Source organism: Leptinotarsa decemlineata, unplaced genomic scaffold (assembly GCF_025532065.1).
Source record: "Leptinotarsa decemlineata unplaced genomic scaffold, Ldec_3_MD MMD2_tig00026328_RagTag_RagTag, whole genome shotgun sequence".
NCBI lineage: Eukaryota > Metazoa > Arthropoda > Insecta > Coleoptera > Chrysomelidae > Leptinotarsa > Leptinotarsa decemlineata.
The window spans coordinates 842,698-870,412 of NW_027412688.1; the positions used below are offsets into that span (position 1 = coordinate 842,698).

The following is a 27,715-nucleotide window of genomic DNA, read 5'->3' on the forward strand; positions in this document are numbered from 1 at the left end:
TTTTCATTTCACAATTATTTCATTTCAGGTTTATTTTGCTCAATATAATTGTTATTGTCAGCTATTCATTTTTAATTCTTCTTTTTTAGTTGTTTCAGGGATTTCAAATCATTTTATATAGTAGACAATGGAAGTCCGAACTAGTGAAATTCATCATGAAACATTGTCAATCACCTTCAAACAAACTTCATTGGCTGATGACACAGCTATCACTTTTGTTGGAAAAACGTGGGAAGAAGTATACACTAAGTCTGAAATAGGCATCAAAACGATTTTCAACTGGCTGAGTTCTATATTATTGAGTGTCAATGATGAAAAACCAAATTTATTGCATTTGCTCCAACAACTAGAGATCAACATCATAAAAATCCACAAACCATTTTGTGCAAATTTTCCCAATTGTAGCTGTACTTCTATACAGAAAACGGATACAATAAAATACCTAGGGGTATTAGTGGACCAATCTCTTCGGTGGAATGCACACATTGATTATACAGTAACTAGACTATGTAAATTAATTATAAATTTTATCAGATCAGGAATATATTAAATAGGGAAATGATGCTGATTTATAGCCAGCGACTATTAGATAGCGTTAGTGGAGCGTTTGGAGCACGAAATCGCGGAAAAACTGCCCCATTTGAAGAAAAAGGAGGTGCTTTTAATCAAAACTAATCACCGTGTCACAAACAATTAAAAACAATGTCAAAATTGCATAAATTGGGCTTCTAATTGCTTCCGTATCTACCGTATTCTTCATATCTGGCCCCAGCGACTTTTTCCTCTTCTCAAACAGAGAAGGCTTTGAGGCTAAGAACAAGTCGTACTACAAAAATGGCATTTAAAAATCGTCCTCGAAGCCAACTATATTGAATAATAAAATTAAATTTTGTCAAAACAAAATTCGGTTAGCCTACGAACTTTTTAACTCGACTGTTATATTGCTTTGAAACCATCCTTTATGAAAGTGTCATAAAATAAAAAAAAGAAATAATAGATAGAAGTTTTTATTGATCTCTCAGAATACTCTGCTTCTCACAATATTCTCGAAACATCAAGAAAAACTATATGGAGACTCATCTCGTGTTTTTAAGTAGTAAATTCCATCCCTGAAAAATGAATCATGTCAGATCTAAGGAAAACATATCTCAAGCAATATGCCTATCAAAATGGCAAGCTTCTGTTACATTTTTATTTGATTGACAAAACGATAGTAGCGAAGTATTTGTTTCAGAAAGTCAGACGATGAATTAAAATATGTCTGATCGGGCTTGAATATTCAGCCGAGTCTCAAACCATCTTAAAACGACTCAAAACACCATCCGCTATGATTGGTGTTCTATATTGTCATATGATCAGTATCGCCATCGTAAAGTACGTACGTGGATGTTAAAATCTATGGTCATATTTCATTCAAACAAACCATTCAGTCAGTTATTCGAAAGCAAAAACATGTAAAAAGTGTCATAAAATCAAAAATCATTATATCTTCTGCCAACCTAACCAAATGAATCAATTATTACCGGCGAAATTTTTATGTCAGACTATTCAGCTATTGTTGTCCTAGTTATCGATCTCTATCACATAATTGTTCGCGTGAAATGAAAATTTGACTTGACACTCCAAAGTTAGAAGCTAAATATAATCTGTTGGAGAAATTATATGGAGACTTACTTCTACTCGAACTTCTTACAAGTTTTCATGGCTTTTTGATGGTGTGAGAGAAGTCTAACTTCACTACTTCTGAACTTACTGAAATATTTTCCAAAACACCTGCTGACATTGAAGTCTTAAAACCCTACCACTTCTGAGTTTTACTTCCAACGGTAATGTATTGCATTAAACGGCTAACCTATCTCAAATTTCGACAAAAACGGTCCCCGGTTCATGTTTTAACGATTTAAAAATAGTAAAATAGTACCTGTACGTTTCAGATTGTCCCATATATACATCAGACTCTTCGTAGCACTTTCCTTGCACCGCATTTTCAAATGAATCACATCTTCTACTTTTGAATGCGTTCTTGTTTCTTATTGATTCGGCGAACAGAAGATACGCACGTCCGTGATTACAAAATAAACTCTCCGAGACTTTCCCTGTGAAACAAAAATTTAACTGTACCAGTATCAATTAACAACTTTACGGAGGATGGTTTGACATAATCTGATCTGCGCTATCTAAGATACGGTTTCAATAAGGTAACATTTTTGCCTAATAACCTGCACGTCGTCTTGATTTCAATCAGGTTGGAGCCTGGGTCCCTTACCCTTTGAACTGATGTTTGCCAGAAGGACAAACGGGTCATGACTGATGGAGGATGTTGATGGTATGGCGGCATCAGACATCAGTACCGCCCTTCACGGTGTACCCCTACCTGGCTGGGGTGGGTTGGATGAAAAAGTTGTTCATCTTTCAACGGAAGATATAGGGGCCTCATTCGACAGAGTGTCGGGGCCTTCTATATCGGGAGGGGTCGTCTACAGTGTAATCCATAGCTTCCCTGACTAATGGGTTTTCATGAGTTTCTGCACCATCGAAAACTCTCTGATTTCTCGACTGAATGGACTGCCGAACGGAAGGCAGCTGCAAATCTCTGTGGATGGCTTCATTCCGCAGGAACCAAGGAGCATTCACAATCATCCTTATTAGCTTGTTTTGCAATACCTCCAGAATGGAGATATTAGATTTCGCTGCTTGTCCCCAGACGCCTAAAGCATCATGATGACAGACTTGAACATCATATTTTAGATGGTAATTTTGTTTTTAGACTCATTTTAGATTTTCTATTGATCAGAGGGTACAGACGTGCTATCCGACCCTCGATCTTTGATTTGACGCTCGTTATGTGCGGGTTTCAAGTGAGCCTACGGTCTATTAAAAGGCCGAGGTACTTTACCCGCGCTTGCCATTCAGAGATTCTCACTTTTCTGGCCGGAGAAGATTTCAGTTTTTCCATGGTTATTGCCTGAGTCTCATCCGGGTTCACTCGGATCTTCCAATCAAGGTACCAGCGCTCGAGGTCATGTAGACGACGCCGAGCTCTCGACCTATGGAAGATGAGAGGAGAGCCGTGTCATCGGCGTACAGAGATATCTTCACACGCTCGGGCCTCGGAAGGTCGCTGGTGTAAAGTGAGTACAACTTCGGAGAGAGCACGGCCCCCTGTGGCACTCCAGCAAGGATCTCTCTGTTATCAGACAGAGATCTCTATACTCTAACCTGAAATGTCCTGTCTTTCAGGAAAGACCCTATCCACCGGACGAGGCCCCGAGGCAGGTCGAGCACATTCAATTTGTGCAGAAGACATTCATGCCAAACACGGTCGAAGGCCTTCGAGATGTCTAATAGGACAATGTGCACTTTTTTGTTGGTGTTTAACTCGCGGATGGTGTTTTCAACCAGTCTTAGAGCCTGTAACTCAGTGGAATGATCTCTCCTGAAGCCAAATTGTTCATCAGGCAGAACATTTCGGTCCTTAACTTCTTCGTTGAGCCTTTGAAGAACAAGTCTTTCAGCCAGCTTAGCCGCCGAAGAGAGTAGACTGATCGGGCGGTAGTTCTGCGGGAACAGCGGGTTCTGACCCTGTTTTGGGATCATGACGACGACCACATGCTTCCACCTTCTGGGGAAATGTCTGAGGGCCAACGAACTATTCATTATGTTTAGTAAGTATTCAACGCAGTTGTCCGGGAGCCTCTTCAACAACTTGTTAGTTAACGAGTCGACCCCCGGTGCTTTGGCGAGTGACTCGCCAAAGCTCGTCACTCCCAGGTTCAAAGGATTCCAAAAGCTTTTCCCACCTTTCGTTTCGATGATCAATGATGGCCTGCTTGACTTGGTTGGCCATCCTATTTGCCGCAATTTCATCCCCTGGGAAAAGAGTTCGCTGATAGAGCCTTCTCAGGCGATTTCTCTCTCGTATCAAGGCTTTGATACGAGGGGTAAACTCATTATAGCTCCTCAGCGGACACTCCTCCCTGGAGGTGGCCGCACGAAACGCATCATTCACGGAAAGCTCGAAACGCTCGACTGCCAAGTCGAGTTCGTCAGGAGAGTCGAGTACCTCAGGGTCGCGCATCTCTCCGAGTTGGGCTGTGAAGACATCCCAGTACGTCTTAAATTTCATGCAATAATCAGGGGAATGAAGATCATCACCCAATACCAGGACTACTGGGTTATGATCAGATTCCAGTTCCGACAAAACGTAAATTTCGCTAGTCAGAGAGACATTTCTGAGAAGCGCAATGTCTAGTACGTCAGGCCTAGTCTGCCCGCGATAGTACGTAGGTTCATCTGGTCCCAGCACTAGATATTCATGTCTGTCAACGTGCGCATGGAGCGCCTGGCCGTTTCGATTAGTGGCTCTACTCCATGGTCTGTGCTTGGCGTTAAAGTCACTAGCAGCAATTGTCGGAGTGTTGCTTCCCATCAGCAGTTCATCCAGTGATTCAGAGAGTAAACGACTGTTCCGGGGATTTTAGACCAAGATTACTCTGTGACAACCCCTACTCAGCCGAATTTCGACACCTACAACCTCAGTTCCGTGTAAACGGGCACTGTCAATGCTGTATTGGACACATTGAAGGGATCGTTTGACAAAAATGCCAACTCCCCCTCCAGCACGTCCAACACGTTCTCTGTGAAGGAATCTGTAGTTTGGAATGACAATAGATTCGTTCCTCAGATGCGTCTCCTGCACTAGATCCACATCGATGTTATATTCAGTTAAGAAGTTCTCAAAGTCAAGCTTTTTAAAACGAATGCCATTAGCATTCCAAAAAACTATCTTCAGAGATCTAGGCAACGTTGGTTGTCTAGACATTGGCGGTTCCAGTTAACACGTCAGTATTCACCGTGAACATTTTCTGTAACACGGGGAATTGCACGAACAACTTTTTCATCTGATCCAATGCGGAACAGAAGTCTGAAACCCCCTTTTGCCCAATATGCTTTCTCTATCTCTTATATTAGTGGCCGTTGCTTCCCACTCGGGCGCATTTGGCCAGGCTCCTCCTATCAAGGTTGACATGGGCTTCGTCGGGGGGCACAGCGGTCTTGCTCGAAGCAATGCTGCTACCCATTTTTGTAGAACTTTTCTATCATAAAAACAATTTAATTTTTTATTAGGTCGCCTTCTGTTCGGGAGACCTGTTGGTTCTTTCCACATATACATATACCCTTCACGTGGTTATCCCAACCACTCCGGCCTGGATACCGGCGTGAATAAAGGAGGCCCTTCTTAACTTTTCGAAAGACTCTCACACATTTCAATAATCACCCCAATGGACTAACACAACACAAAACGGAACCTCACGATAGCACATGGCATCCGCGTATCTTCTTCGTGGGCGGACGTTATCAGTACGTCCCTCCACTTCCACGGCCACCACGAAACTCGCCCACTATGCTCAACAGGCAACTTTTCCAACATCTTATGCCTTGCAGAAATCAATTTTGCTCCAGTGCCACAAAAAAGTGTGAATTTTGAGTCATGACCCCATTTTATCTTTACAAAGATGTCGTAGGGTAGTAGATCCCCGTGGGTTGGGCTACCTATCGAGCGCGTCCTTAGGTGGCGGATAGGGGAACGGCCAAAGGACTGGAGGCCCTGTCCGGAAAGCCAATGTGGCCTTATGGACGGGGTCGCCGGACTCCTGGTCAGTGGCAGAAATAACTAGGGTGAGGGGAACTAAAACCCCCCAAAAGCCTTTGTAAAACATGCCACCGTGGACCAGCCTACCCAAGCTAAGGTGTAAGGAATCGTGCCGACAGCTGAATGGCCGCAGGGTGATAAGCGGTCACGGACGATCCCCTTGGAGAACTGAGTGAAACCTCATTGTAATCAGCTTACCTCTGGGAATGCGGGGCTCCGCCAGAGGTGACCAATTCTTTCCTTGCTGCTCGTGGGAGCACAAATGAAGGAAACAACACAGAAACAACAGAAACCAATCCCGAGGCTAGACATTAGTGCTCACCTCAATCTAAGGCGGTGGCTGAGGATGAACAGAAATGTCCACCCCAATCTACCGCTTGGAATGGAGCTGGAAATAGCAGATCACCTCCAACAGCAAAGGCACTTCCTGCGGCGGGCGCCAACAGCTCCTCCTCGAATGAAGGCAAGGAACCTCCACAGAGGGAACCTCAAGAAGGTTGAAGAAGCCGCGCAACGACAGTAATATCGCTGCACCTTCCAAAACCCTTGCGGAGGCCACCATGAGACACCTCAAGGTTGCCAAAGAGAGTGTGTGTTCGGCGAGTCTTGGCCTACACCTGCCAATATTGAGGAGATGTCTCATGGTGACCTGTTCACCTTCCTGGAAAGGACAAGACAATTCTTTGGGAGGATTTACAATGGGTCACATGTGGCCTAAGTGCTACAGAGATACAGGATAATAGATCTGGCGAAATAGTGTGCAATTCGTAACTCGATTGAAGAGAACTTTGTTGCAAGCCAAACTAACTTCTTCCTCAACTGTTCTACCCTTTTCCAATCGCGTATCGCATCAAAAAACTATTATATAACCTTCTAGGGATGAGTCGGTTTTGGTGTTCTTGGGAAGCTGACTCAAAGTACAATCACCATATGCCATTGTCCAAATTTCAAGTGTTTTTGAGTACCTGATTCCATTTTTTTACACAAAATTGGATGCAAATTCGTATGGAGATTACAGTTGGCTGATAGAAAAGCCCACTTTAATCCATAAATAAAGGAAAAAGTAAATATTTATAAAAATTTTTCCTAAACGATTATTCCTCCGTAAAATATTTTTCCATAACCCCAATCTAATATATAAAAATGGATGTCTGTTGGTTGGTTGGTTGGTTGGTTGGTTGGTTGGTTGGTAAGTGATAAACTCCTACATCGCTCAACCGATCGTGATGAAACTTAACATGTTTATGTAATTTTTCATAGAGAAGGTTTTTAGGCTATCAATTTTTCCGTAACTCGCCACTAGATGGCGCTGTACAACAATTTTTTAAAGCACTGTTCTATAACGCTGCGCACGACTAAGTTCGTTGATTCTGATTCTATCAAAACATTGGAATAGCAACGATACAGCGACATAGTACTAATTAGTACTACAACTACCAAATTCTACGCGGGCGAAACCGCGGGCAACAACTAGTAATACATAAAACAAACTTTACAAATATCGTTGATATCAGGACATCCGGGCTGAATAATTCCTCCATTGGGGTAAAAATCTACATGACCAACTGGTTCCGCAAGACTCAAAATTCTGGCATAAGTGTGGATAACATCCACGACGCTGGCATCTCCTCTGTCCAGTTTGTGCTCATTTTGTGTATCTCTATAACCCGGCCTAGCTGGATCTAAGGCTGGAAAACAAAATGAAAACTCAGTATCCATGCAGTATGTGAAAACCTGCCTCAGGCTGGTTTTGCCTACAACAGAGATAAGAAAGTATTTACTTGACTCAAATTATCACACTACATAGGTACTCTGTATAAACATTACTATTATTTGTTTGAAGGTGGTTGACAATTGTTTCATGGTGAATTTCATTAGCTGTGACTTCCAGTGTCTAATATGACCTTGAAATGACCTTCCAGTGTCTAATATGACTTGAAACCCGAAAACGATTGTGGATACCAACAATCGAAACGTCGTGAAATAACTTAGCTTGAAATCCTTCAATTTTCTTTTCTTTGTATTTTATTTCAGGGTTCAGTAATATAGCTATAGGAGTTCCAGCCCACAATCCCATATATTTTCTTATGACGCTTCATTCTGTTTGGCCCAATTCACACAGAATGGACGTCTGACAGAGACGAGGCGCGAACCTTTGTCCCTTCCGTGTGAACAGGGCCTGATGTCCAAAAAGGTCCAGAATGAAGCGCCATAAGAAAATTCACGGGGTTTTATCTTATATTATATCGTATTAGATAATGAAAGTCCAAACTAATGAAATTCATTACTATTATTCATAGGACCGGAGATAATTGTATCAATGATATTTGGCGGGCTTGATGGCCGTGGTTATAGGTTTTTATGCCTGTCGTTCTCCTACTACCAAAGGTACATTCCTGGAGTTTAGTTGCTGGATAATTGTTGGAAAGGTTGTTTTATCTAACGCTCCCTCGATATCTATGAATATACCCAGGAATGAATATATCAGGGTATCCAGAACTATGTTCCAAAGAAGGGATGATAGACCCCTCGCTGTAGACATCCCCTCATGATCAGTCCTCTCACTATTGTGTCTTCTATATTGATACTTATTGCTCTACTAGAGAACATCTTGAGTATCCATTCTCCTACTACCAAAGGTACATTCCTGGAGTTTAGTTGCTGGATAATTGTTGGAAAAGTTGTTTTATCAAACGCTCCCTCGATATCTATGAATATACCCAGGGTATCCAGAACTATGTTCCAAAGAAGGGATGATAGACCCTTCGCTGACCAGTCCTCTCACTATTGTGTCTTCTATATTGATACTTATTGCTCTACTAGAGAACATCTTGAGTATCCATTCTCCTACTACCAAAGGTACATTCTTGGAGTTTAGTTGCTGGATAATTGTTGGGAAAGTTGTTTTATCAAACGCTCCCTCGATATCTATGAATATACCCAGGAGTGAATATAGACAGGGTATCCAGAACTATGTTCCAAAGAAGGGAAGATAGACCCCTCGCTGTAGACATCCCTTCATGACCAGTCCTCTCACTATTGTGTCTTCTATATTGATACTTATTGCTCTACTAGAGAGCATCTTGAGTATCCATTCTCCTACTACCAGAGGTACATTCCTGGAGTTTAGTTGCTGGATAATTGTTGGAAAGGTTGTTTTATCAAACGATCCCTCGATATCTATGAATATACCCAGGTTTTTTGGGATGCGCGTGGGATAAACTTCATTTACTATCTTGAAAAAGGTAAAACTATCAACGGCGAGTATTATGCGAATTCTTTGCAAAGTTTGAGTGGATAAATCAAGCAAAAACGGCCGCAGTTGGCTAAGAAAAAGAGTTAAAGTTTGAATTGCTACCTCTTGCAACCTATTTACCATATTTATCCCCCTTGTATTATTTAGTTCCCAAACTTGAAAAAATGGCTAATTTGGGAGCAAGACAGTTCTTTTTATAAAAACTATATTGAACTTATTGAACGTCTCGTCGCTGGGAAAAATGAATAGAGCTGCAAGGAGATTCTGACCCAAAATTTTTGTGTTTTCTTTGTTAAACTGGATACTGGGACCACCTTGTATTTTACATTTGAATGGTATCCAATATTTCTGAAATTATCGTATTGTGATAAGAAAGATATACTAATAAAAATCAACAGAAAGAGGGCTACAAGTATAACTATGAAATATCCAACTCACCAGTAATCTTTGCTACCCGTCCATTATCGACATTGCCGCCCCCTATGCCAGCAACATGCGCTCCCATGCTGTGTCCGATCAAATGAATACTTTTCAACGGGACCCCCATCTGGACCAGCCAATTGAGAAACTTTCCGAGATAATGTCCTGCTATTCTGGCTCCCCGCACTGCTGATAAATATTCGAACTGGCAGAGTACTGACCAGTCCATAGCGAATATGTTGTAGTCGCCGGTTTCCAGATACGCTGCGGATCAAAATTATCACATTATAATTGGTGGTCACATATGATTTTTTTTTAAATGGAAATATGATATTTCAGGGTATTTGAAAAACATTTCTAGAACAACGAGGAAAGTGAGAATTCTTCCTGAAAGCTTTCTGGAAGATTGTTCCCTGCAAGTGGCCGTCGATGGATATCTCTCGATTACTTTTACCATCAACGTTGGTGTTTCCCAGGGATCCATATTGTCGCCAACCATCTTTTTATTTGTAATGTACTGTTTGGAGCCTTTGGTGTAGTGATGAATATTACTGGAGTTTTTACTCCAAAATAAAACCGTTATTTTCAACAGGACAGACAATTCCGCTTTCCGTTTCGATAAGTCTATTGTTAAAATGGACAACAATATGTCTTGGCACAATCATCTTGCTGGAATTGCAATTGCTGCTTTTTAAACGCTTGGAACACAGTTCTGAACCAGAAAACTATACAAACCTCAGCAACTGTTGATGTCTCATAAAGCTCAGATCAAACCTACGTTGGAGTATTGTCCATATGAGCTACGTCTCTCAGCATACCCTGCAGCTGCTGGATTCCATCCAGAAAAGAGCCTTTCAGTCTTCACATGCAACTTTGATAGTAGTGAAATGTGAGTGAATTAAAAACAGACAGGATGTATATGTTCTTCATTTAAAAAACATCATCATCATAACTAGTCCGGTCAAATTAGACTAAAAAATAAGAGTGAAGGTACATAAATTTACAAGCTGTAAATGCGTGTAACTGTTCAAAACATAGTTAAGAATACGATTTAAAATTCCGAATGATTGCGTTGCCTGGAAAAAAATTTATTCGAGGTCAAAGGTCAAAAATCTCGAAAAAAAATTGATTTTTCGCGATTTTCAGAAAAACGGTAAGTTTTATCATGGAATAACCTCAAATAAAAATTGTAAATCATGAAATTTTCTACAGAAAATGTATCTATACTTTCTTTCTTAGGTCAAAGGTCAAAAATATCGAAAAAAATTGTTTTTTCGCGATTTTCAGGAAAACGGTAAGTTTTATCATGAAATAACCTCAAATAAAAATTGTAGATCATGAAATTCTCCACAGAAAATGTATCAATACTTTTTTTCTTAGGTCAAAGGCCAAAAATCTCGAAAAAAATTGTTTTTTGCGATTTTCAGGAAAACGGTAAGTTTTATCATGAAATAACCTCAAATGAAAATTGTAGATCATGAAATTCTCTACAAATAATGTATCAATACTTTCTTTCTTAGGTCAAAGGTCAAAAATCTCGAAAAAAAATTGATTTTTCGCGATTTTCAGAAAAACGGTAAGTTTTATCATGGAATAACCTCAAATAAAAATTGTAAATCATGAAATTTTCTACAGAAAATGTATCTATACTTTCTTTCTTAGGTCAAAGGTCAAAAATATCGAAAAAAATTGTTTTTTCGCGATTTTCAGGAAAACGGTAAGTTTTATCATGAAATAACCTCAAATAAAAATTGTAGATCATGAAATTCTCCACAGAAAATGTATCAATACTTTTTTTCTTAGGTCAAAGGCCAAAAATCTCGAAAAAAATTGTTTTTTGCGATTTTCAGGAAAACGGTAAGTTTTATCATGAAATAACCTCAAATGAAAATTGTAGATCATGAAATTCTCTACAAATAATGTATCAATACTTTCTTTCTTAGGTCAAAGGTCAAAAATCTCGAACAAAAATTGTTTTTTCGCGATTTTCAGGAAAACGGTAAGTTTTATCATGAAATAACCTCAAATAAAATTGTAGATCATGAAATTCTCTACAAAAAATGTATCAATACTTTCTTTCTTAGGTCAAAGGTCAAAAATCTCGAACAAAAATTGTTTTTTTGCAATTTTCAGGAAAACGGTAAGTTTTATCATGAAATAACCTCAAATGAAAATTGTAGATCATGAAATTCTCTACAGAAAATGTATCAATACTTTTTTTCTTAGGTCAAAGGCCAAAAATCTCGAAAAAAATAGTTTTTTGCGATTTTCAGGAAAACTGTAAGTTTTATCATGAAATAACCTCAAATAAAAATTGTAGATCATGAAATTCTCTACAAAAAATGTATTAATACTTTCTTTCTTAGGTCAAAGGTCAAAAATCTCGAACAAAAATTGTTTTTTTGCAATTTTCAGGAAAACGGTAAGTTTTATCATGAAATAACCTCAAATGAAAATTGTAGATCATAAAATTCTCTACAAAAAATGTATCAATACTTTCTTTCTTAGTTCAAAGGTCAATAATCTCGAAAAAAATTGTTTTTTCGCGATTTTCAGGAAAACGGTAAGTTTTATCATGAAATAACCTCAAATAAAATTGTAGATCATGAAATTCTCTACAAAAAATGTATCAATACTTTTTTTCTCAGGTCAAAGGTCAAAAATCTCGAAAAAATTGTTTTTTCGCGATTTTCAGGAAAACGGTGAGTTTTATCATGAAATAACCTCAAATAAAAATTGTAGATCATGAAATTCTCTACAAAAAATGTATCAATACTTTCTTTCTTAGGTCAAAGGTTAAAAATCTCGAAAAAAATTGGTTTTTCGCGATTTTTAAGCACGAAGTCAAACAGAAATATATTCGTCAAAAAGTTTATCTACTTTTGCAAAGAGTCGAATTCATGTACTATTTTTACAAGCAATAACTGGCTGTGATACGACGTCTGCATTTTACAGGAGGGGTAAAGCAACAGTCTTTAAAATGTTTGAAAAACAAGATTTAGTTCAATGTGCTAAAGTTTTTAAAAAAAGTAATTCGACTCAACAAGAAATTATATTCTTTCTATGTACAAAGCTCCGAAAAAAAACACCTGCTTAGGTAAGTATCGTTATGCATGTTTCGTAAAAAACACTAAAAATAAGAAACAGCTGCAATTAGCTTGTCTTCCTCCAACCTCAGTTTCTGCTCATCAACATCTTTTCCGGGTATATTACCAAGTTCAAGTGTGGCTTAGTTACCAGCTAGACCCAAAAGACTGGAGTTGGAAGTTGGTCGACAATGCATTAGAACATATTTAGACTTTACTCCCACCTGCGCCGGAAAAACTGCTGAACACATTTTTTTGCAACTGTAAAAAGGGATGCAGCGCTAAATGTGGTTGTAAAAAAGTTGGACTGTAGTGTTCTCTGGCATGTACACATTGTCAAGGCCAATTAATGCTGAATCACCAATAGTGGAGGATTCATTTGATACCAACGAGGAAACATGCGATACGTCACTCTTGACGCAGTTCACCTACACCCAGGACATCAAGAAGAAGATCAAGAAGAAGAAGAAGAAGACGGACGACAAGAAGAAGTATTTGAAGGTTATGACTTATGAATTATATAAATCTAATTTCAATTGCTTTTATAATTTCCAACACCTCGAAGTACACTTTCTAAGAAACCTTCGATTTGGAAAATGACTCTCTTGTGAAATAAGGTTCCCAAGAAACGATTTTTCTGGATGTACAACGGATTTAAACCAACATAAAACGCCACATACGCACTTTGAGAGTCTTGGAGAAATTTCTGTCGTGCTTGTTCGATTTCAAAAAAATCTGTGTTATCGAGTTGTTCTGTTCATTCATGAGATTTCGCCTATTTTGAATAAGAAAAATCGAGTGAATACTCACCATTTTTATTCACAACAAATATTTCTTCAGCTGAGCTGCTTAGAAAACCGTGGATTATTATTTTGACAGGGTTGCTCAAGTTGATTCCTGAATTCCTAAAGTCTTCGATATTGCCGGATCGTAGATTATAAGGCTGATATTGTCTGAAATTATTACAGATTTGAAAATAATATTATAAATATTATAAAAAATTTTGTTGTGCCAGAAGAAATTATACAGTGTCATCCCCAAAGTGTGCACCATATAGGAAACTTATTTATTAAGGGTTTCTCGAGAAAAAGTCATTTTTGATGGAAGTTTGTGTAGCCCTTAAAACAGAACATGCACTAACAAAATACAATAAAACATACGTAATATACGAGGAGCCTTCAAATATTTGATTTTGAGATAAGAGTAAAATACTCTTAATTTGAAAAATCTCGGGAAATGGTATTTAGAAAAGTTATCTAGCGATAAAAAATATATCTAGATTTGAAGTCATGGCCATCTAAGTGAAGTTTTATTTTTTTACCCATTTTTTTTAAATGGGGACTACGAAAAATTAAAATTTGCTAAAACAATAAATAGACAGCATCCTCTATACAACGGTTTATTTTAAAAGCCTGCAATATTACAAATCACACAACTATGGTGTTAACCACGGTCAATTTTTTTGAAAAGTAAAATAATTTTTAAAGTTTTTGGTGCAAAGTTATTTTTATTTTTGGTTAACACCGAAAGTTACTCAAAATTGTGCAGTACTGTAACAAGAACTCATTATTCAATGATATCAGATCATATAACATTTAAATAAAATAGGTATTTTGGAACAGACTCACTGATTTTCTGGAGGTTATTTTGGAGAATTATTTTGGACAAGAAAATCTTCAGAAATTCAATGAGTTTGTTCCAAAATACCTACTTTATTTTGATGTTTTATTATTTGATATTATTGAATATTAAGTTATTGTTACAGTACAGTATAGTTTTGAGTAATTTTCGGTGTAAACAAAAAATAAAAATCTATTTATTGTTTTAGCAAATTTTCATTTTTCGGTAATGGGTAAATGCTGAACAACTTTTTCAGATAACATTTCCGAAATTTTTCAAAATAAGAGTACTTTACTCTTGTCTCCAAATTAAATATTTGAAGCCTCCTCGTATATTGCATGTGTTTTACCGTATTTTGTAGGTGCATGTTTAGTTTTAGGGGATGCACAAACTTTTAGCAATAATAACTTTTTGTCGAAAAACCCTTTATAAATAAGTTTTCCATATGGTGCATACTTAGGGGATGACACTGTACATGAATTGAAGGGGTTATATTTTTGGGAGTGATTAATTTTTGGGAAAGAAAGTTTTTGGCTTTCTATACTCCATCTTGATACAAAAAAATAAGGATGGGGGAATCTTCCAATCTACATTACTTCCTTCCTTTCTTTGGAAGATTACCCCATCCTTGTTTTTTTTGTATCAAGATGGAGTAGTAGAAAGCCAAAAACTTTCTTTCCCAAAGACACTGTACATATTCTGAAATGAACCAAAAAGACCAAATGACAAATTATAGACCAATTTTATGAATTGGTTAAGGCTTTTGTGGCCAAGATTTTCAGTGGTATTATCTTCATTCGGGTTTGGAGGCCGTCGTAGTTTGAAACTGCATCCTAAAGTTTCGCCAGCACGAGTAGCTGGCTTCTCCAGAGGTTTATTCTTCTTGATGATTCACCGATGACTGGTGATTTCTAGTTCGTAGACTGGATTAATATAAATACAACCTACGAACTAGAAATCACCAGTCATGCAACTGAAAACACCTGCACCAGCTCAAATTTTCAGTACATTTCGTCGATTTTTCAACAACAGGACTCTGCTGTGATGATTTGGTCCAGTTGCAGAAAATTATAGTGAATTACATCAGCCGCTGGCCATCAAACAGTAACCATGGTCTTCTTTTGATGGGTTTCCGCCTTTGGGAAGTGCCTGGCTGGCTCATCAGTTTCCAACCACTGTTCTAAACGTCCCCTGTTATTGTAGGGGATACACATCCTACTAAATCAACTGCAGATAATTGACCAAATGGAATAACTTTAGTTGTTCTGGATATTCAGACGATTCACCCCGCGTCTGTTGTTTTTATTTGTTAGACATTTCGGCTTCGACTTTGAAGCCACTTTCAAGAAGCTAGGAATCCACTGAGCTCTCAATCTGCCTACTTCTCAGGTAGTAACACGCTGTAAGGGTTTTGTGTCTAGACGTAGGAGCCCCAATCTGCCTACTCCCCAGGTCTCGCTGCTGGTCTCTGAAAGGGCCTCAATTTGCCTACTCCCAAGCGTCTACTGCAGGTACACATGCTCTGCTCTGGTATTCATGTCCCTGGACAAGTGGAGGCACAGACCGGTAATGGGAGCGAGGGTTTAGATGGTGGTGGGAACAGAAGATGTACGGCGTGACAGTCATGATCTCCATGAATGAAGTAATCTTTGAGCATTATCTCGGAGGCAGTTGAGACGTTTTTTAATTTCAATAGCTTCGCGGATCATCCTGACCTGGAGAGTATTTTCGGTGGCAATGGTTTTGGTGGTTTCGATGCTTATTCTGTGGGCTGTTCCGAAGTGATGTTTGAATAGGGATGAGGCTGGATCTGATATGCGGACAGCAAGCTCAAGTTCACAAGCTCTGTTGAAGAGTATTCTGTTGGTCTGGCCGATGTTAGTTCTGAAGCAGGTGTAACACGATATTTCGTATATGCCCTGCTCCTCATTGGGTTCCGTGTCTTCAGGTATTCGTAGAAAAGTCGAAATTTGATTGTTGGCACGCGCTCACGACTCAATTAGAACCTTTAGCAAACTTCAGATTCGAATGATGAAACGACCATCCTCTGATCAGGCGTTCGCCTATATTAACTTTAAACTTGCATCAGAAACGAATATACTGCAGAGAATCAGTCGAAGAACTCAATTTCCGCATTGAGTAGGTACATACGTTTCGTTTCATCATTGTCTACGTACCTCGTAAATAATATAAACTGAACGCTGGGTCCGTTCGGATCGATCCAGTGTCCGTTAGTTCCATTTCCGCTCAATTGTGTGGATTTGTTTGTGGTTGACTGACCATTGGCTAATGCTGCGATCCGAAAAAGAGAAAAATGGATTCTAAAGTTATTATTTATTGAAGCTGCAAAAAATTTCATGTTAGCAGTGAAAAATAGGGTATGAAGTTATTATTCATCGAAGCTGCAAAACATTTAATGGTTTTCATGGTATCAAGAAGTCCGCTTGAAAATATCTTCAAAGTGAACAGTTCTTTTTGCGGAAATATACAGTAATAAATAATTGTTGAAAGGTTTAATTAGAACTTTTAACGTTGGCAAGAATTCACGTTTTTGGTCTATTGAATTCGATAGGTGTCATATGCTCTTTGTAACGCGTTTTAATAGCACCCTCAGTTTGACCAACATAATTTTTGTCGTAGTCCTCATAGCTCAGTTCACAAAATTCACTCATAAGTCTTTTGGGTAGCCTAACGGTTTTTTGAAAATCCGTATCTAAGAACAAGAAACTTTGATTCACAATCTTTTTGGAAAGTCCCCTCTCTTTGGCATATTTGGTACATATGTTCCATGCCTCAAGGCGCATTTTCTGATGTACACAAATTTGTATTTTTTCAAACAGTGGCATCCCTACGGGTTTCGCATTGAATATTTTTGGGGAAAAAGTACTATGCCAATGCTTTCTTTTCAAAATAAAATCATTTTTAAAATCCTCATTTATTTTTGAGAAAATTTGAACTCCTAGACTAGTTGAAAAAACCAGACATCACCAGAAGATGGCAAATGAGACTTTGCCGAAACGTTGTGAAAATAATCCTTATGGGGAGAAAATACACAGAACACGGAGCGAAACCCGAGAAAACAGCTCATCATATATATATATATATATATATATATATATATATATATATATATATATATATATATATATATATATATATATATATATATATATATATATATATATATGCCCTGAGACGTTATAGTCTTAGTAGCTGAGGTCATTACATGATGAAAGGAAGAAGAATATTTTTGGATATTTTCATTCATACCATAAACCATATACCTCCAATATCTGGAAACTTAAAAGTCTCGACCACAAACTACTTTAGAGTAATTGGTTTGCGGTCTCCGACTGTCTCGAGTATTATAAATTACAGTGGAAATGGAAGATAATTCATCTGATTGTAGCTCGAGCGAAAGAGCTACCGCAGCTGAAATTGACGGGAACGGGACATCTTCAAAAAAATACAAAAAGTCTAGAAAAAAAAACAAACTTTTTCCCAACATTGGTTGTCTGATTCCAACTTGAAAGGATGGATTTCGTATGACTATACGTACGTGAACAAATTGATATTTATGTTTACTTTTCAAAATTATTATTTCAAGCTAAGAAATATTAAGTCGAGACATTTTTCAATAATTAACTGCTGTAAATTCAGAAAATTAGGTACCATCTACTGGGTTGCGCGGTTGAATATTAGCATGATCCTGATTACTGACAGATATACAAGCGTACCGGAATATGAAGCAGTGTAGCGGAATTTGGGTTCATGTGTAGCGACTTTTTAGTTCATCCAGTTGACAACACTGCCCCAGGGCTTAATGGACTGCCCATTGCGGTACGATCCGTTTTTTCGTAAAAAAACACTGTCCCAGTTAATTCCACTGTATGTTCAAAATGTTTACCACCCACTTGCTGGCAATAAGTCAGAAAGTCCGTTTACAAAATTTCTTAAATCAGGGAATGGTCTAGAGTAATTTCGTTGCACACTTCAAAAGTCTAATATATCTCCAAACACTTCTAGAGGTGTCGTATCAGGTGGTCTAATGGGCTCCTTCTAGAGATCACTGTTGCCTATCTACCGGTTTGGATATTTGACAAATCCAAAAATGAATTTACAACTGATGATATGTTTCAGTAAGGCGAAGTACCTCCCTATACGACAGACTGATTCTAAAATGACTTGGTGACAAATATCTTAACCAGTTTGAAAGGCAAACACAGTCCCTTGAAATGGCTCGCTAGATCACCTGATATGACGCCCATAGATGAAGAATCCCTTATACAACAGCAGGATATTCGGGAACTCATGGATAATATAAAAGGTGCTTCTAACTAAATTACCTTAGAAATATTCCACAATGAATTCGGAAGAATGATGAACATTTTAAACATTCATTGGGATGAGCTGGGGTGAGTTTCAAATCTATTTTTATTGAAATTATGATATTTATCGTTCGTTTGCAGATTCTTGAGTCGATTTTGAAACTATTGAATGATGCTGGATGATGATTGATTGGATCAACAATTGCAGGAACTGCACTTGGTGCTAACTTTATACCGCAATTCTGGTAAACACTGTATGAATATAAACTCACCTATCAGTATAACAAGTGCAGCAGCTGTTGATGCTACAGCTAAACCAACAAGTGTAGCTACACTGTTCATTTTTGACTGAAATAATTACGCATTTCCAAGTTACAATGTCATGGTATATTCACGAAAGTTGGTCATTAGGTCTATTTGATTTTCCGCCTGGTTTCATTAATTTCTGATGTTCAACAGATAAACTGTGATGAAAATCACTAGTACTTCCGATATACCATAATTACGAAAATGCGGCCATTCATTTATTGGGATGTTTATTGTTATCATGAACTATGGAAACACCATTGACGGGTAGGACTTTTTTCTACGAAGATTCGATAAATTCAGTTTTTTCACGATTGAAGCAGGTGCCAAAAAAATGTCGCACCTTTCTAGATGTCAGAACGCTTGGTATTTTTTTTCAATCTGTCTGTGTTTTCATCACCCACTTCCACACACATTTGGCCTGCTCCAGAGCCTATTCAGCGAACGCAAATAGTAGTATATGGTCGTTTACCTTCAGTTCCTGGGTCAGTTGAAATTTGTACCGGTGCAGGCCCAAGTCACGACGCAAAATTCGTCAAGTTATGGTCTGCGAAAGGCCAAGTTCTTGTGAGCGACGCGAAATCGACTGCCTCGGATTCTTCTGCACACTCTCACAGACAGCGGCGATGTAGAGGTTCAATGTTTCTCACTCTTCATTTCATCACATATGATATTTCAACATCTTCTAGAGTGGTTAACAATCTCTGTTACTTGATTTTTAAGGTTTTTTTCTTTGGACGTTGCTAAAAGCTTTTCAACGACATGGGTTTTCCCTTCTGTTTGAATTAAACAACGTTTCCCAGTAATCCCAATCGATATGAGGCGAGTCGTATATACAGTTCGGCTACTGGATCACAGGTGGCGCAAGAGATCTCTTCAAAGGATTCTACAATTTGAAAATTTCAAATATTTGACATTCTATGCACTGAAGAACGATAAATAGCTATTTCGAATGTGTACAGTTTTTTTATTATTGTTCCACAGAGGACTGATAAAAATGGTTTGCTTTTAAGACACCATCTGAACTAAACACATCGCATTATACATCTGGTTCTACCAGATGACGAATATAAATTGATTTTTAAAATGTTTTTATCATAATTATCATTTAATGACGATTCGTATATGCACTTTTCATTGGTAATGTACCCACTAGCATTGACTAATTAGTTCTAATAGAAATCTATCTTTCAATGAGTAATTTTTTTCACCAATAGATGGCGAAAGAATTCACATTTGTGAATTTATCAGAATATTTTTTTCTGCCATTGATCATGAGTAGGGACTCGCTTTTCTCTTGAAAAAACTCATTTCTAACGTTTTATACTTTGAACATCAATTCATTACCGTTTTATCTTGTGCATCATAAATAATAAGCATAATATTATTGGAGGTATTCAGCAAATTTGTTTGATGCCTGTAAAATGTTCATCCAGAAGTGTTTCATTCCAAAAATAGCAGATGGAGCCATTATTCCCTAATTCGATATAATTCCGTCAGCATTAAATTTGTGTACTCGGGATTCGATGAAGCAGATGAAAGCCGTTTTTACCCGGTTCTGTTTGGCAAAGGTTTTACCGGTGAGACAGTTACCCAAGTGTTTTACGGTGAGAGGTCTGGGCACATCGAAAAATATAAATACGTAGTACAGAGTGCGCAACGTAATTACCAACTGCTGCAGGAAATGATAAAATTTCTTGAAGAGAGGGGTGATGATTATCAGCAATTGCGTGATTTAGTCTGGCAATGTGATTTAGCATTTTTAGTAGATTTTACTGGAAAACTGAGCACACTAAATCTGGAACAGAAATGATGAGTTCTATTGCAGCATTTCGAAGACAAACAGCGTCTATGATAGTTGACAAGGAAAAGAAAAGCTCTGTTATGCCAGCGACGCAAAGTACGGAAATCTCATTTACAAAATGCCAAAATTAGGTACTTTTTAGGTGCTTTTTAGGTACCAAGTCAAAAATTAGGTGCTCTGTAACTTACACGGCAACTCAATACTCAAAGTTGCGTTGCTAGCATTATGTAATGCTAGTAACACAGTGAAAATAATAATGAAATGATGAATGTTAAGGAAACACTATTAGGTGCTTATGAAGTGCTAAACGGTGAGGATCGTAAAATTTTCTAATTAATAAACAAAAGCTTCCAATTTCGGAAACAACAGATCTAAGAATCAGGTCTCTCAAAAACGAGAACGAATGCTCAATCGAGTATAAACTAAGCATGGTCACAAAGTGCTAATACGGTGCTCACAAGAAATTAAAATGTAAGCGACCGTGAATAAGCGTAAAAGAATTCGGGATACCTGATTTGAGAAAAAAAAATAACAATATAATAAATAAGGGCAAGAGAATAAAGTGCTTGTGCTCACTAGATATTTATAGTAGACCTAGATTCCATAATGTCTATGAGGCTTATAGATCTGAAAACCACTATGACTGATGGACTGAGTTCTTACAGTACAATAATGAAGGGCATGAGAATAAAGTGCTAGTTAGGTACTCATTAGATATTTATATGTCAAGAATTGAATAACATAACATTTCGATCCTCATTTTACAAAAAAAAGTTAGAAAGAAAGTCACAACTTTCTTATTTTAAACACATGTTTTTTTTCATTAGCTGGCGTTTGCAAGATGACTTTTAACAGGTTCGTCTATATTGAATATAGACCGTCTACAATTTTTTTTAGAATGTTACAAAAATTTTTTAGAAGTGCAGCTCGATATCTCAACTCTTTATGGAGGTCACTGAATTTATAATTTTCTATAATTAGTGAAAAAAACTTAAAAATACTGATCCATTGCAGCAGTAATGAGATGTTCATTTTGACATATTGTTACTTCAATTATTGCAACTTGCTCAACGAACAATAATTTCTCATTTTTCTCAATTCATGAGATTGATATTTTTTTATTGAATCTAAAGTAAAATTTGAATCAGTATTGGTGGTTTTCAGGTCCATGAGCCTCATAGCTATTATGGGATCTAGATTTACTATAAATATCTAATGAGCACCTAATTAGCAATTTATCTTAAATTTACACAGAAAATGGCACCTATTTGTTCAAGTTCACTATTTATTTTTCCCCAATTTCTGAATTTGAGGTATTAGATTTGATCCATAACCTGAAAAACATGTATTCATGTGGGAATGATGGAATATATAATAACCTTTTCGAAATGTAGTCAGGAACTGTGTTTTACCCTGGCTTTTTTAATAAATTTGTCAGTAGAAAAAGGGAATTTCCCAGACAAACTCAAGTCTGGGCTGATAAACCCAGTTTATAAAACAGTTGACCCCCCACTTCACTGAAAACTACAGAGGAATAAGTATTCTATCAAGCTTTAGAAAGCTTTATGAATTGAATATAAGAAATCAACTGCTTTCATTTTTAACTATGAATAAGTTGCTATTTTCAAGTCAGCATGGTTTCACAAATGACAGAAGTACTGAAACTGCTTTATATAATTCTCAAGAAAATGTAATAACAGCCTTGGATGGAAAAGTCCCGATTTGTGGGATATTTATTGACTTTTCTCGGGCCTTTGATTGTGTTAATCATGACCTCTTATTAATTAAGCTTGAGCAATATGGTATAAGGGGTGTAGCATTGAATTTAACGAAATCATACTTAACTGATCGATCCCAGAGTGTAATCATCAACACAACTCAGAGTCAATCTCTCATTGTTGAGCAGGGAGTTCTCCATGGCTCAATTCTTGGACCTTTGTTATTTTTAATCTATGCTAATGATCTCATTAATTTCCTTCTTGACATTTCTAAAGTCCAAGTAGTATCATGTGCTGATGATAGAAATCTACTCATAACTGGTGCAGATACTACTGAACTTGTGATAACATCAGAAATGGTATACAATAAAGTAATGGAGTGGTCCGAAATAAATCATCTAACGGTGAATGTATCTAAAACCTCTTTGATGAAATTTACTTTGAGAACTATGGAACAGTTTCAAATTTTTAAGGACAATGAAATGAATATATTTGCTAGTGAAACGACTAAGTTGCTAGGACTAACAATCGACTATAAATTGTGCTGGGAACCAGAAATCAGGTATCCCGAATTTTTTTTCCGCTTGTTCACGGTCGTTTTCATCTTAATTTCTTGCAAGCACCTAATTAGCACTTTATTACCACGCTTGGTTTACACCTGATTGAGCATTCGTCCTCGTTTTCGAGAGACCTGATTCTTAGATCTGTTGTTTAGCGAAATTGGAAGCTTTTGTTTATTAATTAGGAAATTTTACGATCCTCACCAGTTATCACTTAATAAGTTCCTAAAAGTGTTTCCTCAACATTCATTATTTCATTATTATTTCATTGCTAACATTACATAATGCTAGCAAAGCAACTTTGAATATTGAGTTGCGGTGTAAGTTACAGAGCACCTAATTTTTGACTTCGGTACCTAAAAAGCACCTGAAAAGTACCTACTTTCGACATTTTATAAACGCGATTTCCATACTTTGCGTCGCTGGCGTAACAGAGCTAAAAGAAAAATGTTCAACAATTTGTGAACATCAAGGATCATATGAAAAAACATACTACCCACAATTTCATTCCTGAAGTTAAGGCAGTGGTTTCAGACTTCGAAATTCACTTCAGTGATTTGAAAAAAATATGGATCTAGTGGAATACTTCAGTTACCCATTTGATAAGTCACTTCTGAGTTACAACTATTTTATACTCAAACATATTACCTACTTATGAATGAATCTACCTGAAAAGGTCAAGAATAAATTCATTAACTATATGAATAAATTAAATTTTCGAAAGAACCCTAATTATACTTTCCTTACCTGGAAATGAACAGATTCAATAATAGCGAATTATTAGGTTCAGTTTGATCGTTCACAAGATATTGTTTATTTCCATAGCCTCCAACAGATTAAGTTTTAAACCTTTCTTCTGGAAATGGAGGGGCTTGAATTCATGGTTGAACTCATGTCCCTCTGTGATTGAATAAGTGGAATATGTGGAGTTCATTTTTCTATTCTGGAAACTATTTCTGTGTTTTTTTATTCAGGCTTTGTAAACTTCCTTCAAAGCTTGGCTGTATAACTTTTTTGATAATAGAGAATGTATTAAACTGCTATAGTAACCATTCTAGACGGCTATTTGTTTTATCATGTTCAGTTCTTTATTGAAATTCGCATCTGACAAGGGAACATTTATCAGTCTGTGGATCATACTGTTGAATGCTGCTGCTTTGTGCTGATATGGGTGGGTGGATGAATTATGAATGATAATATTTGTATGTGCCGGTTTACGATAAATGGAAAAATCATGTTTATTGTTAACTTTCGTTATTATCAAGTCCAAAAAATTTATGGAGTTGTCCTTTTCTACCTCCATGTTAAATGAGATAGAAGGATGGGGAGAATTGATGAAATTCAAGAACTCAATTGTCTGTTCATTCCTGTGAAACATACCAGAATGTCATCTACATATCTGTACCAATACGCGAAACTGCTTACCAGTGGATTAATGTGCATTGTTCGCTACAAATCTTCCATCACTGTACTACAACAAAAATCAATAAAAGATACACTCTTGAGGTTTACTGCGACTCAAGCCATGGAGGAGATAAAAAGGATGGAAAGAGTACCACTGGTTATCTGATGAAATATGCAAATGGCCAATTGCTTGGTGCTCAAGGAAGCAATCCCTTGTTGCACAATCATCTACTGAAGCTGAATACACTGCAGCGGCTCAGTGCTGTAAGGAGATGAAATATGTAAAATCCGTTCTTGAAGAATTGCTCGAACACAAGATCAATGCTGTTCTCTATGTAGACAACACAAGCTGTATCAAGATGATCAAGGCCATGCATTTATATAGATGTGAAGTATCATCTTATAAAAGACGAATTTAAGGATGGTTTAAGATCACTTATTGCCCTACAGATCAAAATGTAGCTGACATCCTAACAAAACCACTTGAAGCTGTTAAATTTGTCTTTCTCAGGGAACAGCTAATGTGTTCTTAAAACTGTTCTCTCATGTGCCTTATAAAACTGTACTCTTATGTGTTTTTTTTTGTTCCAAATGTTTGTCGTATTTTTAGGGTAATATTTAGTCTCTTTTTTTGCATTTATTATTCAATATGTTGCATTGTTAATGCTCCTACCTATATATTCTATCATTCCTTATTTTCAGGGAGTGTAATTGCTTATTTGTAATGTTTTCTATGTTGAATGTTTATTCGTTCATATATTTTCTGTTAAGGGAGCGTGTTAAAAGTTGAACAGTGTCTATCTTTTTTAAGACAACATAAAATATAAGTTGTGTCCTATAAGCTTATCATCATTTTTTTTTGTCTCTAAAAATGTCAATGTCAATAAAACTCTCTCCTCACTGTTATTCCTATAAGTAAAAGAAAATGATTTATGCTTTATCTCATCCAAATTCCAAAATAATCTCAAGAAATCTATTTGCTCAAGCCAGAATCAATCAATATTCAAACAGTATTTGTGTCATACATTTCTTCCTGGATGATTATCATTGAACATACGCAGTTCTAGCACTATTTCCATTCTGGTAGTACAAACTCACTATTTCAATTCGTTCTTGAAGCGTATAAACCATTGCTTCACAAGAATTCACGAAAACAGAAACACCAATTGTAGGTAGGTAATCGTTATTGTAGAATGAGACAAATACAAAATGAAGAGATAATCGAATTCAAACATAACTAGACTTTTTGAAGTATACTTCACAGAAACACCTATTAGTCCGGTCAAATTAAACTAAAAAATAAGAGTGAAGGTACATAAATTTACAACAAGCTGCAAATGCGTGTAATTGTTTAAAACATAGTTAATTATAAGATTTTGAAATTCCGAATGATTGCGATGCCTGGAAAAAAAATTATTCGAGGTCAAAGGTGAAAAACCTCGATAAAAATTGGTTTTTCGCGATTTTCAGGAAAACGGTGAGTTTAATCATAAAATGACATCAGATAAAAATTGTAGATCATAAACTTCTCTACAAAATATGTATCGATACTTTTTTTCTTAGAGCCTCCGTTTCTGAGATTTAGCATTATTTCAGAAAAATACGTTCAGTATGTACGTAGACATTTTGGTGCCATAATTACGTTCGTATTTGATGGCTATGATGATTGTCCGAGAAATATTAAAGCTGCAGAACAACGACGTCGAACTTTAGCAACATCTTCATCTTCCGATATTATATTTGATGAACCTATGACAGTTCCTACCAGTTAACAGAAATTTCTTGCAAATACTCACAACAAATCTCGGTTCACTTCATTGTTGAAGGATAATATATTGGTTGAACAGGCTAATAACGATGCCGACGTACTGATTATTGAAACAGCTATAGAGCAATTCAATTTGACAAATACAACTATTGTTGTTGGTGAAGATGTAGACTTACTCGTACTTCATACTGCTCAAACTCCACCTGAAAAAACACTAAAAATAAGAAACAGGTGCAATTAGCTTGTCTTCTTTCAACCTCAGTTGCTGCTCATCAACATCTTTTCCGGGTATATTACCAAGTTCAAGTGTGGCTTGGTTATCAGCTAGACCCAAAAGACTGGGGTTGGAAGTTGGTCGACAATGCATTAGAACCTATTTAGACTTTACTCCCACCTGCGCCGGAAAAACTGCTGAACACAATTTTTTGCAACTGTAAAAAAAATGTAAAAAGGGATGCAGCGCAAAATGTGGTTGTGAAAAAGTTGGACTGTTGTGTTCTCTGTCATGTACACATAGTCAAGGCCAGTCATGTTCTAATGCTGAATCACCAATAGTGGAGGATTCATTTGATACCAACGAGGAAACATGCGATACATCACTCTTGACACAGTTTACCTACACTCAGGATGAACATAAAGAAGAAGAAGAAGACGATCAAGAAGAAAGAGAAGACCAAGAAGAAGAACGACAAGAAGAAGTATTTGAAGGTTATGACTCAGATGAATACATTTTTACATTTCAATCGCTTTTATAATTTACAACCCTTCTTAATATATTTTATATGCAAGTTTTCAATTTGACAGAATCACAACAGATATGTGGAATAGGCCTACTGGGGAAACCACGTTAAAAAAAAACGCGCTAAGTACATAGGTGGCGTGGAAACGTTTGCATATAATGACGATTACAACTTTTTGACTCATCTTATCTCAGAAACGGTGGCTCTATAAAAAAAAAGTATTGAAACATTTTTTGTAGAGAATTTTATGATCTGCAATTTTTACCTGGAGTTATTTTATGATAAAACTTACCGTTTTCCTGAAAATGGCGAAAAACCAATAACTTTCGAAGTTTTTGACCTTTGACCTCGAATAAATTTTTTTACAGGCATCGCAATCATTTTATTTTATTTTTAACTATGTTGTGAACAATTACATGCTTTTGCAGCTTGTTGTAAATTTATGTACCTTCCATTGTCTAGATTGACCGGATTATATGAAACTTAGGTAACGGATTGAACAGAAGTTCATTCCAGGTGCTTCGTTTTCAACTCAAATTATTTTTAGCTTCCAAACTATGATCTTCATACCATAATGTATTCTACTGTTCATTATAGAACTTCTGATAATGCAAAACAATCGATTGGTGCCATGTTCTGGGGGTGCGATAGGGAAAGTGAATATGTAAAAATGTGTCGCCCTGTATACTATTGTTGATGTGATTTTTTATTTTTCCTGAAAGTCATTGTATCAAAAGGATGTATTCAGGATGGCTTGTTTTAAATATAATGCATATATTGCTCCTGAACTGTACAATACATTTCCTCTGAAATTGGATCAACTTCTGGTTAACTACAATAAAAAAAAATCAAAATTATTCATTTTTTATGAGCCACGATGAAAAATCAGCAATTTTGTTAAGAATTGAAAACAAAATCTTTCCTTATACGAGTATTAATAGTTCAAACTTTTTATGTTCAACGCGCTCCCATTTTATTTTATATTTTATTCATATTATCACGTGTATGTGTAGTATTTTATATTTACTCGAAACAAGTGTCATGCACTTATC

General features: G+C 36.8%; 1 protein-coding gene across 2 annotated transcripts; it reads right to left on the reverse strand.

Annotated features, from left to right (window-relative positions):
* Positions 1–991: 991 nt before the first annotated feature.
* On the reverse strand, positions 992–19,553 carry LOC111514535 (phospholipase A1 member A). Of its 2 annotated transcripts, XM_023170791.2 has the most exons (7): positions 18,636–19,381; positions 16,213–16,327; positions 13,226–13,368; positions 9,348–9,593; positions 7,150–7,341; positions 1,922–2,096; positions 992–1,109 (listed from the first exon to the last, which is right to left on the reverse strand). In XM_023170791.2, the coding sequence occupies exons 1-7, from the start codon at positions 18,703–18,705 to the stop codon at positions 1,055–1,057; spliced, it is 996 nt and encodes a 331-aa protein (XP_023026559.2). In that variant the 5' UTR covers positions 18,706–19,381; the 3' UTR covers positions 992–1,054. The 2 variants fall into 2 exon arrangements, with proteins under 2 accessions (XP_023026559.2, XP_074038497.1); XM_074182396.1 differs by lacking the exon at positions 7,150–7,341 and having other exon boundaries at positions 18,636–19,553.
* Between the last annotated feature and the right edge of the window lie 8,162 nt (positions 19,554–27,715).

Coding starts and splice junctions, on each gene's coding strand:
- LOC111514535 (XM_023170791.2), bottom strand. CDS start 18,705: ATGAACAGTGTAGCTACACTTGTTGGTTTAGCTGTAGCATCAACAGCT. Junction 16,328..18,635: donor TGCACTTGTTATACTGATAG/GTGAGTTTATAT, acceptor TTCGGATCGCAG/CATTAGCCAATGGTCAGTCA. Junction 2,097..7,149: donor TCCTGATATCAACGATATTT/GTAAAGTTTGTT, acceptor TTTGTTTCACAG/GGAAAGTCTCGGAGAGTTTA.